Genomic DNA, 13343 nt, shown 5'->3' on the forward strand with positions numbered 1-13343 from the left:
ATGAAGGGCTTTTGCCCGAAACGTCGAATTTCCTGTTCCTTGGATGCTGCCTGACCTGCTGCGCTTTAACCAGCAACACATTTTCAGCTCTGATCTCCACCATCTGCAGACCTCACTTTTTACTCGAATAGGATAGAGCCTCTAAAGGAAGCAGGGCTGAGGATGTAACAGGAATATTGTAATTCCATACATAGCCAATACACAGACACAAAAACAACGTCATGCTGTACATGGATCACAAATACAGGGACTGTCAATTCTACGCATAGCACCTTCACACAAAAACAAGGAACAGTGTAATTCTATACATAGCTCCTTCACACGCAGTAATTCTAAACACAAACAACATTTGACACAATCACAGGGGCTGAGAGTTTCAATGCACAGCCCAAATAAACACTCCTACACAAAAACAGATTTCTGCTGCTGAACTGCAAGTATAAAGGCTTTCAATCTACATCATTAGTTAATTTCAAATAATGTCTGAACATATTTTACACTAAGTAATTACACTTCTTCAAACAGTCGATGAAGAAAAGCAGATATAGCTAACCGGACCAGCTTTTGGACCAGTTCGGAATTATGTACAGCACAAAGTGGGTCAATGCACTGGGTTTCCATGCCATAGTTACCTGCAACCGTATCTCCATCAGAAGCAAATTGTAATAACCTACCTTACAGATCTTGTACAACGAATCTTGTCCATCCCCCTCAGTGTCCTTGAAATAATCGTGGGCTGGGAAAGTCCGATTAATATCACGGGTAATGACGTTTTCCTGAATGGAATCCTGTATGAAGAATAGAAATAAATTAAACATTGCGCGATTTACAATGTTATAAGAAATAAGCATGATTGACAGGGAGTATGTGCACTATGCACAGTTTTTAAGATATTACTCAAAAATCTTGTGGAGCACTGTTCAAGGAATCCTTTCATTGTTTGCTGTCTCTTCATTGTGACACCATGTCCTGTGTTCAGCCTTTTTTCCCCACATCTCTTTTTTCCACTCAGTCTGATCTTCATTGGATCTCTAGAATCACAAAATCCCAACAGTGCGGAAAGAGGTCATTCAGCCCATCGAGTCTGCACCAACTGTCTGAAGAGCATCCCACCCAGACCCACCCTCCATCCTATTCCTGCATTTCCCACAGCAAACCCACCTAGTCTATACATCCCTGGACAATTTGAGCAATTTCCCATGGCCAATCCAATTAACCTGCACATTCCTGGGCATAATGGGACATTTTAGCATGGCACGGTGGCACTGCTGCCTCACAGCACCAGAGACCCGGGTTCAATTCCAGCTTCAGGCAACTGTCTGAATGGAGTTTGCACATTCTCCCCATGTCTCCGGGTGCTCCAGTTTCCTCCCACAGTCCAAAAATGTGCAGGTTAAGTGAATTGGCTGTGCTAAATTGCCCACAGTGTTAGGTGAAGGGGTAAATGTAGGGGAATGGGTCTGGCTGGGTTGCTCTTTGGAGGGCCGGTGTGGCCTTTTTGGGTCGAAGGGCCTGTTTCCCCACTGTAAGTAATCTAATCTAATCTAATCTAATACACCTAATCTGCACATCTTTGGACATTGGGAGGAAACTGCAGCATCTAGAGGAATCTCATGCGGACACAGGAAGAATGTGTAAACTCCACATAGTCAGCCGCCCAAAGGTGGAATCGAACCCGGGTCCCTGGCACTGAGAGACAGCAGCAGCTAACCACCTTCCAATATCACTCAATCTTACCTGAGCATTTCTTCACCCATGACTTTTTGTAATGACCTTACAATTAACAGTTTATAATGTTTTTAATCTTTCTCTGTCTACCCTCTAATCCAGGCCTGTCCATGGGATGGCCTGAGGACTACAGTGTGACTTGTCAAAGGTTGCTAGCTGGACTGCGATCAGTGTCCTGACTACAGATGGAATTATGTGCAGGAGATGCTGCTTTAATCAAAGGCAGGTTCTTACTCTTGAATTTATCAGCAGCAAACATGGGAGAGAAGTGGACACTGATTGAAGAAACAGTGTGTTGTGACAGCGAGTGACTTCATGAAGCCTGCGCAGTGGGAGGTAGAGTGGAAATAATGAAGTTTGCTAGGTGAGGGGAAAGACAAGGCTGCACATCATCGTCATCTGGCAGGAGTCGGGGAAAGAGGCTTAGAGTCATGAAAAGGCTGCTATCAGTCTTGCTTAGAGTCAAGGCTGCTATCCTCTACAGGTTTCCTGAAGTATTGGTTAAATCTAACTCCTTACCTCAGCCCCAATTCCCCACCTACTTCCCGAGCAACCAGGGCTTGGGGCTTAGTCTGTATGTTTAACTCTACTCCATAACTGGAAAGGCCAAAAAAACAAAAGGTTTCAGTAGTTGCTATTTTTACTGGCCGTTTCTATTAATTAGTTAATTAAATTGCCAGATTTACTGCTTTGAAAATCAAAGAAACAGCAACCTAAGTTTAGTCCATGACCAAACCTTACATTGCTGAAAATCCTCAATGGAGCAAACCCCCCAACCAATGGAGTGGAAAAAATGAAAAGTGGCCCAACATACCAAAAGGTTGGACAAGCATGATCGACTTCATCTTTCAAAATCTCTGCACTCCTCGTTCTGTTGCTCGTCCTAATCTCTCCCACTTTCTGAATTCTCTCAGTCCCCAATACTCCCTGTCTCTATCCCTAATCCACACTGCTTCCAGTGTCTCCCAATCCCCCGTCTGATTCCTTCTGTCCTAAGTCTCTCATTTTCATGTCTGATTTCCTCTGTCCTGCATCTCCCATTCCCATGTCCAATTCCCTCCGCCCCAATCGCTCCCTTTCCCATGTCAGATTCCTTCTGTCCCCAATCTCTCTCATTCCCCTGTCTGATTCTCTCTGTCCCCAATCTCTCCCACTCCCGATCTGATTGCCTCTGTCCCCAATCTCTCCCAGTCCCTGTCTGATTCCCTCTCCCAATCACTGTCTGATCTGCTGTCCCCAATATCTCCCGCTCTCCATCCCCATTTTTATTTCACTTGTTCATCAGATACGGGTATCATTGGCTGAGCAAGCATTTATTGCCTGTACCAACTGCCCGACAAAGGATGGTGATGACATATCTTATTGAATCACTGCAGTCTTTAGGTCATTGCCTGGCTCTGTGTGGGATGAGAAATATTTGCCATTTATCAGCTCAAAGCTTACAGCATTTCGGATGCATGTGCAGCTTTCGTTGTGCTTGCAAGAGCAAAACTGTGAAATATTTCCAGGCCAGGATAGCAAACGGCTTTGAGGTAGTGTTCCCATGTATCCGCTGCCCTTGCCCTTCTAGACAGAAGTGGTCATGGGTTGGAAGATGCTGGACCTTTGGAAAATTCAGGCTGGGAGCTGACATTTGACCCTGTAAATATATTATATGAATATGCAGAGAAAATCTAAAGCAGTAAACTCTGCCCCAAATTTCTGTATTTAAATTTTAAAACTTGTGATTATTCTCTCACACCAACGGGTGGAGCTCCACACACAGGAAGCCACATGGAATTAGCAGCTGGTGGGACTGGGGAAGAGAACAGCAGGTAGACCTCAACATTCATCTGTTAACTCGTGTTCGAGCCGCAGGTACTGGTACCACAGTGAAACCGCACAGGTTAGAGCGGATGTTTTACAAAGTGCAAATTCAAATGTACTGCACTGACAGAGTGAGATCTATAGTCCAAGAAGTAAATGAAATTTGAAAAAGAACATTGAGCAAATTTATGCCATGCACAGTATAATGAGAATCTCACTTCAACTGTTCCCACGAAGATTAGACGCCATTGCATGGAATTTAGCAGCACAGAAAGAGGTCACTCAACCAACAGGTGCAAACTATTCCATAACCTCTTCACTATGTTCCACACTCAACTACTGTCTGACTAAAGCTGCCGTTATTCAATTCCCTATCAAACGTATTAGTCTGATTCATATTTTTACCAGCTCTAGTTCTGGAGGGGGGGAACCAGGTTGAATGACGGGCACATCACTGCTGACTCGGCTTGAATTCCTGCCTCTCCACAAGGGTGAGACCAGGGCCTCGTCAATACGAAAACGGTGCGTACACTAAAGTCAGCAGTCACATGTTAACACAACTAAGTGAACTGATATATTCGGGCAGCGGCTAAATCGGAAACACTACATATCAAGTGTCTCCTACCCGCTGTCCTCTTCTAACCAAAAACAAAACACTCTGTGGGGAGGGTTGGTAGGGGAAAGATTTTTTTCAACTCTTCTGGCAACTTAGAGCCGAAGGAATGGAAGCTAGGACAGTCACATGCTCCTCTTGCAGGATGTGGGAGGTAAGGGTCGCCACTAGTGTGCCTGCTGACTTCACCTATGAGAAGTGCAGCCAATTCCAGCTCCTCACAGACCACTTTAGGGAACTGGAGCTGGAGTTGATCATTCGGGAGGCTGAGGGGGTGACAGAGAGGAGTTGTAGGGAGGTAGTCACACCTAAGTTACAGGATAAAGGTAGCTGGGTGACCGTCAGGAGAGGAAAAGGACACAGGCAGTCAGTGCAATCACCCCTGTAGCTGTTCCCCTCAATAATAAGCATACCGCTTTGGATACTGATGGGGGGAAAGAGACCTACCAGGGGAAAGCCAGGTCTTGAGCACTGAGCCTCGTTCTGCAGTTCAAATGGGAAGGGGGTAGAATAGGACAGTGATAGTCATAGGGAATTAACAGTGGTCACAAATGAGACTTCTGAATGGTATGTTGCCTCCTGGGTGCCAAGGACAGAGATGTCTCGGATTGAGCTTACAGAATTTGTGGTACACTTTGGTATCAATGACATAGCTAGGAAAAAGGATGAAGATCTGACAAGTGAATAGAGGGAATTAGGTCGGAAACTAAAAGGCAGGACAAGCAGAGTAGTAATCTCAGGATTGCTACCGGTGTCACAGACTAGTGAGGCTAGGAACAGAGAGCGAGTGCAGCTGAAGACGTGGCTGCATGGCTGGTGTAGGAGACAGAGCTTCAGATGTGGATCATTGGGATACCCAGTGAGGGCAGATTGCGCCTGAACTGGAGGGGCGGCAATATCCTGGGCAGGAGGTTTGCTAGAGCTCTTCAGGAGGGTTCAAACTAGTTTGACAGGGGGATGGGAACCGGAGCTCCAGATCAGAGGATATGGTAGTTGGTGAACAGGCAGATACAGCGTGCAGAAAGTCTGTGAGGAAGGAAAGAGTTGATAAGGCAAAGTTGCAGTCAGTGTGATGGGTTGAAGTGTGTCTATTTTAATGCAAGACGTGTCAGGACTAAAGGTGATGAACTTAGGGCATGGATCAGTATTTGGAGCTACGAAGTTGTGGCCATGACGGAGACTTGGATATCACAGAGGCAGGAATGGTTGTTGGACATTCCAGGGTTTAGATGTTTCAAAAGGTATAGGGAGGGAGGTAAAAGAGATGGAGGAGTGGCATTAGTAATTAGGGAGAGTACCACAGCTGCAGAAAGGAAAGTCATCGAGGAGGGTTAGTCTACAGAGTCACAATGGGTAGAAGTCAGAAACAGGAAAGGAGCAGTCACTTTATTCGGAGTTTTCAATAGATTCCCAATAGCAATAGAAACAAGGAGGAGCAGGTTGGGAGGAAGATTTTGGAAAGATGCTGAGGAACAGGTTTGTTGTCATGGGTGACTTCACCTTCCCTAATATTGATTGGAACTTCCTTACTGCAAATAGTTTGGATGGAGCAGATTTTGTTGGAAGGATTCCTGACTCAAAATATAGATAGGCTGACTACAGGGGAGACCATATTGGATTTGGTGCTTGGCAATGAACCAGGTCAGGTGACAGATCTCATGATGGGAGAGCATTTCCGTGAAAGTGATCATAACTCCATGACCTTTACTATAGTCAAGGACAGGGATAGGAGCAGATGGTATGGGAAAGTATTTAATTGTGGGAGGAGGAATTACAATGTTATTGGGCAGGAACTGTACAGCATAAATTGGGAGCAGATATTCTCGGGGAAATGCACGACTGAAATGTGGAGGTTATTTCGGGAGCACTTGCTGAAGTGCTGGATAGGTCTATCCCACTGAGGCAAGGTAGGCATGGTTGGGTGAAAGAACCTTGGGAGACAAGGGACGTGGAACATCTAGTCAATAGGAAGAAGGAAGCTTACTTAGGGTTGAGAAAGCAAGGATCAGACAGGGCTCCGGAGGATTACAAGGTAGCCAGGAAGGAACTGAAGAATGGACTTAGGAGAGCGAGGAGGAGGCATGAAAAAGCCTTGGTGAGCATGATCAAGAAAAGCCTTAAGGTGTTCTACACTTATGCGAGGAACAAGAGGATGGTCAGAATGAGGGCAGGACCAATCAGGGATAGTGGAGGGAACTTGTGCCTGGAGTTGGAGGTGGTAGGGAAGGCCCTTAATGAATACTTTGCTTCAGTATTCTATAGTGAGAGGAATGTTGTTGTTTGTGATGACAGCGTGAAACAGGCTGATAGGTTTGAATAGGTTGATGTTAAGGAGGAGGATGATCTGGAAATTTTGAAAATCATTAGGATAGATACGTCCCTTGGGCCAGACGGGATATACCCAAGATTACTGCAGGAAGTGAGGGAAGAGATTGCTGTGCCTTTGGCAATGATCTTTGCATCCTCACTGCCCACTGGAGTAGTGCCAAACCATTGGAGGGTGGCAAATGTCATTTCCCTGTTCAAGAAAGAGAATAGGGATAATCCTAGAATTACAGACCAGTCTGTCTTACATCAGTGGTGGGCAGAGTTTTGGAGATGATCCTGAGAGACAGGATTTATGATTATTTGAAAAAGCATAGCTTGATTAGAGATAGTCAGTATGGCTTTGTGAGGGGCAGGTCATGCCTCATAAGCTTTAACGAATTCTTTGAGGATGTGACAAAACAGATTGATGAAAGTAGAGCAATGGATGTGGGGTATATGGATTTTAGCAAGGCATTTGACAAGTTTCCTCATGGTAGGCTCATTCAGCAAGTAAGGAAGCATGGGATCCAGGGAAATTTGGTTGTCTGGATACAGAATTGGGTGGTAGTGGATGGAAAGTATTCAGCCTGGAGCTCGGAGACCTGTGATATTCCACAGGCATCTGTTCTGCGATCTCTGCTGTTTGTGATTTTTATAAATGACTTGAATGAGGAAGTCGAAGGGTGGGTTAGTAAGTTTGTTGATGACACGAAGGTTGGAGGTATGGTGGATAGCGTGGAGGGCTGTTGAAGGTTGCAACATTGACAGGATGCAGAGCTGGGCTGATAAGTGGAAGATGGAGTTCAGCCTGGAAAAGTGTGAAGTGATTCATTTTGGAAGGTTGAAGTTGAATGCAGATTAAAGGTAGGATTTTTGGCACTGTGGAGGAACAGAGGGATCTTGGGGTCCACGTTCATAGATCCCTCAAAGTTGCCACTCAAGTTGTTAAGGTTGTTAAGAAGGCATATGGTGTGCTGGCTGTCATCAGCAGGGGGAGTGAGTTTTAGAGCTGCAAGATTATGCTGCAGCTCTATAAAACTCTGATCAGACCACACTTGGAATATTGTATCCAGTTCTCCTTGCCTCATTATAGGAAAGATGTGGAAGCTTTAGATAGGGTGCAGAGGAGATTTACCAGGATGCTGCCAGGACTCGAGGGCATGTCTTATGAAGAAAGATTGAGGGAGCTCGGGCTTTTGTCGTTGGAGCGAAGAAGGATGAGAGGTGACTTGATATAGAGGTGTACAAGATGATGACAGGCAGAGGTAGAGTGGATAGCCAGAGACTTTTTCCCAGGGCAGAAATGGCTATCATGAGGATCCATAATTTTAAGGTGATTGAGACAGGTTTAAGTGAGATGTCAGAGATAGGTTCTTTACACAGAGAATGGTGGGTGCGTGGAATGCACTGCCAACAGTGGGAGTACAGTCAGATACATTAGGGACATTTAGGCGACTCTTGGAAAGGCATAAGAATGACAGCAAATGTAGGGTCTGTAGGTTAGTTTAATCTGAGAGTAGGATAGAAGGTGGCATAATATCGAGGGCCGGTAGTGTGTTGTACTGTTCTATGTTTCAGAACCTAGTGCGCCCAGAGACTGAGAAGGCCATAGTAAGAATTCATAGCAACATGTTTGGCATTTGCTTGTGAACCTAAAGATCCCGCAGCATTTCCAATGCCCCCTCGAGGAAAACCAATGTCTGTCACGTAACAGGCTGCCATTAACACTGCCTCACCATTTACCCCAGACACAACAATTTCAATCCCTCTTCATCCTGCTTCCCGTCTCTGGGAGTCTTCAGACACATCACCCCAGTCAGCCTCAGGTGGGAAACAATGAGATCTCTACACTCACAATGGTCAATCGTGTCTTTGTGAGAGGTCAGTGGTCAGTTGTGTCTGTACAAGAGGTTGGTGGTCAGTTATGTCTGTAAATGAGGTCAATGGTCAGTTGTGTCCATCAAAGGGGTCAGTGGTCAGTCATGTCTGTACAAGGGATCAGTGGTCAGTCATGTCTGTACAAGGGATCAGTGGTCAGTCATATCTGCACAACAGGTCAGTGGGGGATCTGTCATGTCCAAATCGGGGGTCAGTGGGGGGTCAGTCATGTCTGTACAGTGGGTCAGTGGTCAGTTGTGTCTGTAAGGTGGAAGATGGCGTCTGTATGAAACGTCAAGGGTTTCAGAGTCTTTAAGAAGAGTTAGTGAGAATGGGATCTGTGACTTTTTAATCAAGTCAACGCCCACTCACAAAGAAGATTCTCTCCTGAGTAGGCAGAGAGTTCAACCACATTCCAGTCAGACAGAGTACACACTGTCCAGACTCTACCCTATAAAGCTCAGAGTGTCCAATTTAAACTTATTTAATGAGCACTGACGAAGATCTCTGCTATTAGCGCATTAATTTTCTGATTACTTTAATGAGCTATCATAACATCAGCACAGTCACTGTTAAGCTGACAGGGATCTCAGATGGAAAGCTTCTGGCAAGCTCGTTTAATGAATCTACAATTACTTAGTCTTTGTAAATGGATTAGTAAGGCAGATTGGCACACAGTGAAAATATCATCACTTGGTAAACAAGACCCACATATTTTGCCGGTGATGTGGGGCTAAGGCATTTCACCTGCAGAAAATCAGCTGTGGCAAATATACCTCCCCTGCCGAGAGAAAGAGGAAGTATCACTGGAGTGTGCACACTAAAAGGAGACACACAACACAGGGAAAATGAGGGTGGTGTATCACAGATTCAGGAATGGATTCTGCGAGAGAAACATTCCGAAGCCCAGACATGCCACAATGGCTTCCTCCAGTACTGCATAAACTATCAGTGTATCTACACAACAAGTAAAGCTCAAATTTGGAAAGTTAGAAAAAAAATTTATCTGTGTAATGATTTGGAGATGCCGGTGTACAAAGTTAGAAATCACACAACACCAGGTTATAGTCCAACAGGTTTAATTGGAAGCACCGGAGTGTTAGGTGAAGGGGTAAATGTAGGGGAATGGATCTGGGTGGGTTGCTCTTCGGCGGGACTTGTTGGGCCGAGATAGCTGGTTCTTGATTAGGAAGGGTATCAAGAGTTACAGGAGAATGGGATTGAGAAACGTATCAGCTGTGATTGAATGGTGGAGAAATATAGATGGGCTGATGGCCTAATTCTGTCCTGTATCTCAAGACAAAATCAAATTTTACAACAAGGTGGACATTGGAGCTATGTAGTTAGATAATGAACAGCTTCACCCACAGGTAGGTTTTCAGGAGTCTCTTAAAGCTGAAAAGTGGCAAAGAGAGGCTGAGAAGTGTAAAAAGGGAATTCCAGTATTGGACACTGAAGACATGCCAAAAATGATGAAGCAATTAAAATCAGGTATGCTGAAGAGACTAGAGTAAAAGGAGGGGAGAGAGTTGGGAGAATTGAGAGGTAAGATGAAATTACAGAGATAGGGAGAAGGTAAAGATATTGAGAGAAAACCACAGTAAAAATGTTAAAATCAAAGAAGTGCTTAACAGGAGCCAATTCAGGTCTGTGAGCACAGGGAACATTTGAATGAATGAAACATGATGTGAGTTAGCATATGAAGATAGTGTTTTGTACGAGCATGCATTTATGGAAGGTGGGAAATTCTTCTCAGGAGTACATGGAAATAGACAACTTAGAGATAACAAGAATTTCAGCCTCACCAGCAAAGCATTTCCAGCATCTGCAGTCTTTTGCTGTATTGGTTCGGGGAGTGTGTGTGAGCGGTTAAAATAAGGGGTGAGGATGGAAGGTGTGAAAGACAAGATTGCATGGCACAGGAAGGTTGCAGAGAAAAACGAAACGACCCCAGAGGTGCAGACCATCATACAGGCAACATATTTTGACACTTCAGTGAGCTGATTGAAGTGGCGAAGCCTTTCAATTGGCCAAAGTAGCACAGACATTGAGAACAAAATAAGACAGAGTATCCTTCTCCTTCCTGGTCTCTGATGATTCATGATATGTTTGAATTCTGAATGTGGTTAGAGCCAGTTTGAGCCTAATGTCCAGTAACAACCCAAGGGCACAAGGTCAAAGCTGAAGAATGCTTTTTGGTGCTAGCTACAGCTCAGTCAGGAATTGGCATTCTCACCTCTGAGATAGCAGGCTGTGAGTTTGCACCCCCACTCCCGAGGTTCAAATATATAATCGAGCCCGGTGTTTCAGAGTGGTGCTGAGGGAGTGCAGCGCTGCTTGCCTTTCCCAACAGACATTTAACTGATGCCTTCTCCGCCTTCCGAGGCAAATGTAAGAGATCTCACACTGTTTGAAAATATACAGGGGAATCCTCCTGACTGGTATTTACCTTGCCAGCAACATCGAGAAGCAGGTTATTATGTATTGTGGCACACACATCACGCAAGTAGCTGCCATGCTTCCCACATTTCAGCCGTGACCAAACACAAAATACTCAATTGACTGTAGGAATTTGGGGTAGTCTGAATTAATGAAAGGGAATGTACAAAATACAGGGTTATCTTGCTCTTTACTTGGAGAAGGTATCTGAAGTTTCTGGCTCTGGTACAGTTGATGAAGAGACAAGGGAAAACCCTGATGAAGGAGCTCTGCAGTGAGAGAAGAGGCAGCAGCTATGTTCAATCATGTAGGGATTAAACTTCATGCAAGTGATAGGTTTATGCGTTACTGAGTTAATGAGTCGAAGTGATAGATTATCACTGTCACATTCCTCAAACCGTAATCCAGCTCATCTATTTCAAATGCACTCAAGGAAGGCATTTCTGCCAAACCAGCACAAATTGCATTTCAATTCCCCTGGGCTTTAAATAAAGAAGGTTTGAAAGAGGATGCTGGAAGGGGCAAATCACAAAGAGGGAGACCCAGACCAAATGCCATTCATCCACCCACCCACCCCCTCCCCTTTCATTGGCTCGTTCGGAGAAACGGCCATGTTCCAGAAAAGGTTGCACATTTGATATTTACGCTCGCTGGACTGGGGTCAGCAACATACACAGAAATAGCCAACTTGAAAAACAAACCTGTTTTGAGTTGAACATGTTAAAATGTGGCCAGCCAGGCAAATAAATGATACCCAGCCATCAAAACAAAACCCAACCCTTCCAACATGTACATGTTCACACAAAACATTTCATTTTTACAATATGCGGTAAGCTAGCCCCTTTAAAGATATAATGCATAGAATTCTAAAGCACAGAAAGAAGCCATTCACGTCCATTGATCTATTGCATTGTAGTGCTTTACACAAGCATCCTCAGTCATTAAGGATAAAATCAATGATAAGAAAGAACTTTATGGGTCGTACTAATATAAGAAAGACTATCGAGACAGTTATCTATAATCTCATACAACGAATCTAGATAGGTGGAGGCGGTATCTGTGGAAGAACGTTATAGTAATAGTTTCATAATTCATTTTTGATTTGAAGTAAATATTGAAGGGGATAATGATAGATCAAGAGTGGGACAGTGGCTTAGTGGTTAGCACTGCTGCCTCACAACGCCAGGGATCCAAGTTCGATTCCAGCCTCGGGCAACTGTCTGTGGAATTCGCACATTCTCCCCACGTCTGTGTGGATTTCCTTTGGTGGTGCATTTTCCTCCCACAGTTCAAAGTTGATCGGGCAGGTGACATGGCCATGCTAAATTGTCCATAGTGTTCAGGAATGTGTAGGTTAGGGGCATTATTCAGGGGAAATGTAGAGTAATAGGGTGGAGCAATGGATCTGGGTAGGTTACACTTCAGAGGGTCGGTGTGGACTTGTTGGGCCAAATGGCCTGTTTCCACATTGGAGGGATACCATGATTCTATAAGAGCAAACATTTTAAATTTTGGAAAGACAGAATTTACTAAGCCAGGATGAAATTTGCCAGGACTGGAACCAGCGTCTCGATGGGAAATCAGTGTCAGGGCAGTTGGAGGCCTCCAAGGACAAGACAGAGATCATTCACAATCACGCCCAAATCCAGACTCTCAGCCTGGGATGTGAAAATGCAGCTAGAGTTGGGAAGATCAAGCAGGGAAAGTGATGTTGGATACCTGGAGTCCAATCCCACAGAAAGCTAAGGGGATGATAGAAAATGCAGGGGTGAAATTAAACAGGACCGGAAAAAAGCAAAGAGCTGACAAGCTGAAATATGTCCAAGTGAATCAGGGAAATCCCAGTGATGTTTGCAAATCACAGAAAGATCAAGAGGAGAAAAAAGGAATGGGTCATGCCAATTCGAGAGCAGGAAGGTAGCTTGTGTTTGGAGGTGGAATTCAGTGTAATGGTTCTTAATGAAAACTTTACATCTGTTTACACTTTGTGGATGGCACGGTGGCACAGTGGCTAGCACTGCTGCCTCTCATCGTCAGAAACCTGGGTTCAATTCCCATCTCAGGCAACTGTCTTGTGTGGAATTTCCACATTCTCTGCGTGGATTTCCTCCGGGTGTTCCGGTTTCCTCCCATAGTCCAAAAATGTGCAGATTAGGTGAATTGACCATGCTAAATTGTTAGGTGTTAGGTGAAGGGGTAAATGTAGGGGAATGGGTCTGGGCGGGTTGCTCTTTGGAGGGTCAGTGTGGTCCTGTTGGGCTGAAGGGCCTGTTTCCACAATGTAAATAATCTAATCTAATCAAATAAGACAGGGACAAAGCAGGTACTGTAGTTTGGGAGGAGGACTATGAAATATTGCATGGGGTACTAGAGATGAAGGGGTTTCTCATCGTTGAAAGAAGATGAATCTCTAGAATTGTGTGTGTTAGGATTGAGCCCTCCACTATCACCTGATGAGGGAGCGATGAAAGCTACTGTGCTTCCAATTAAACCTGTTGGACTATAACCTGGTGTTGTGTGATTTTTAACTTTGTACACCCCAGTCCAACACCGGCATTTCCAAATCATATCC

At 44.7% G+C, this 13343-nt stretch overlaps 1 protein-coding gene across 3 annotated transcripts in view; it reads right to left on the reverse strand.

The window, feature by feature from the left end:
• Positions 1-13343, reverse strand: part of rabgap1l (RAB GTPase activating protein 1-like) — a 489306-nt gene that overhangs the window by 140410 nt on the left and 335553 nt on the right. For all 3 annotated transcript variants that reach the window (XM_060830051.1, XM_060830052.1, XM_060830055.1), the window contains one exon: positions 675-788. In XM_060830051.1, the coding sequence (XP_060686034.1) occupies positions 675-788 (114 nt within the window). The remainder of the gene's footprint in view (positions 1-674; positions 789-13343) is intronic.

Source organism: Hemiscyllium ocellatum, chromosome 9 (genome assembly GCF_020745735.1).
Source record: "Hemiscyllium ocellatum isolate sHemOce1 chromosome 9, sHemOce1.pat.X.cur, whole genome shotgun sequence".
Taxonomy (NCBI): Eukaryota; Metazoa; Chordata; class Chondrichthyes; order Orectolobiformes; family Hemiscylliidae; genus Hemiscyllium; species Hemiscyllium ocellatum.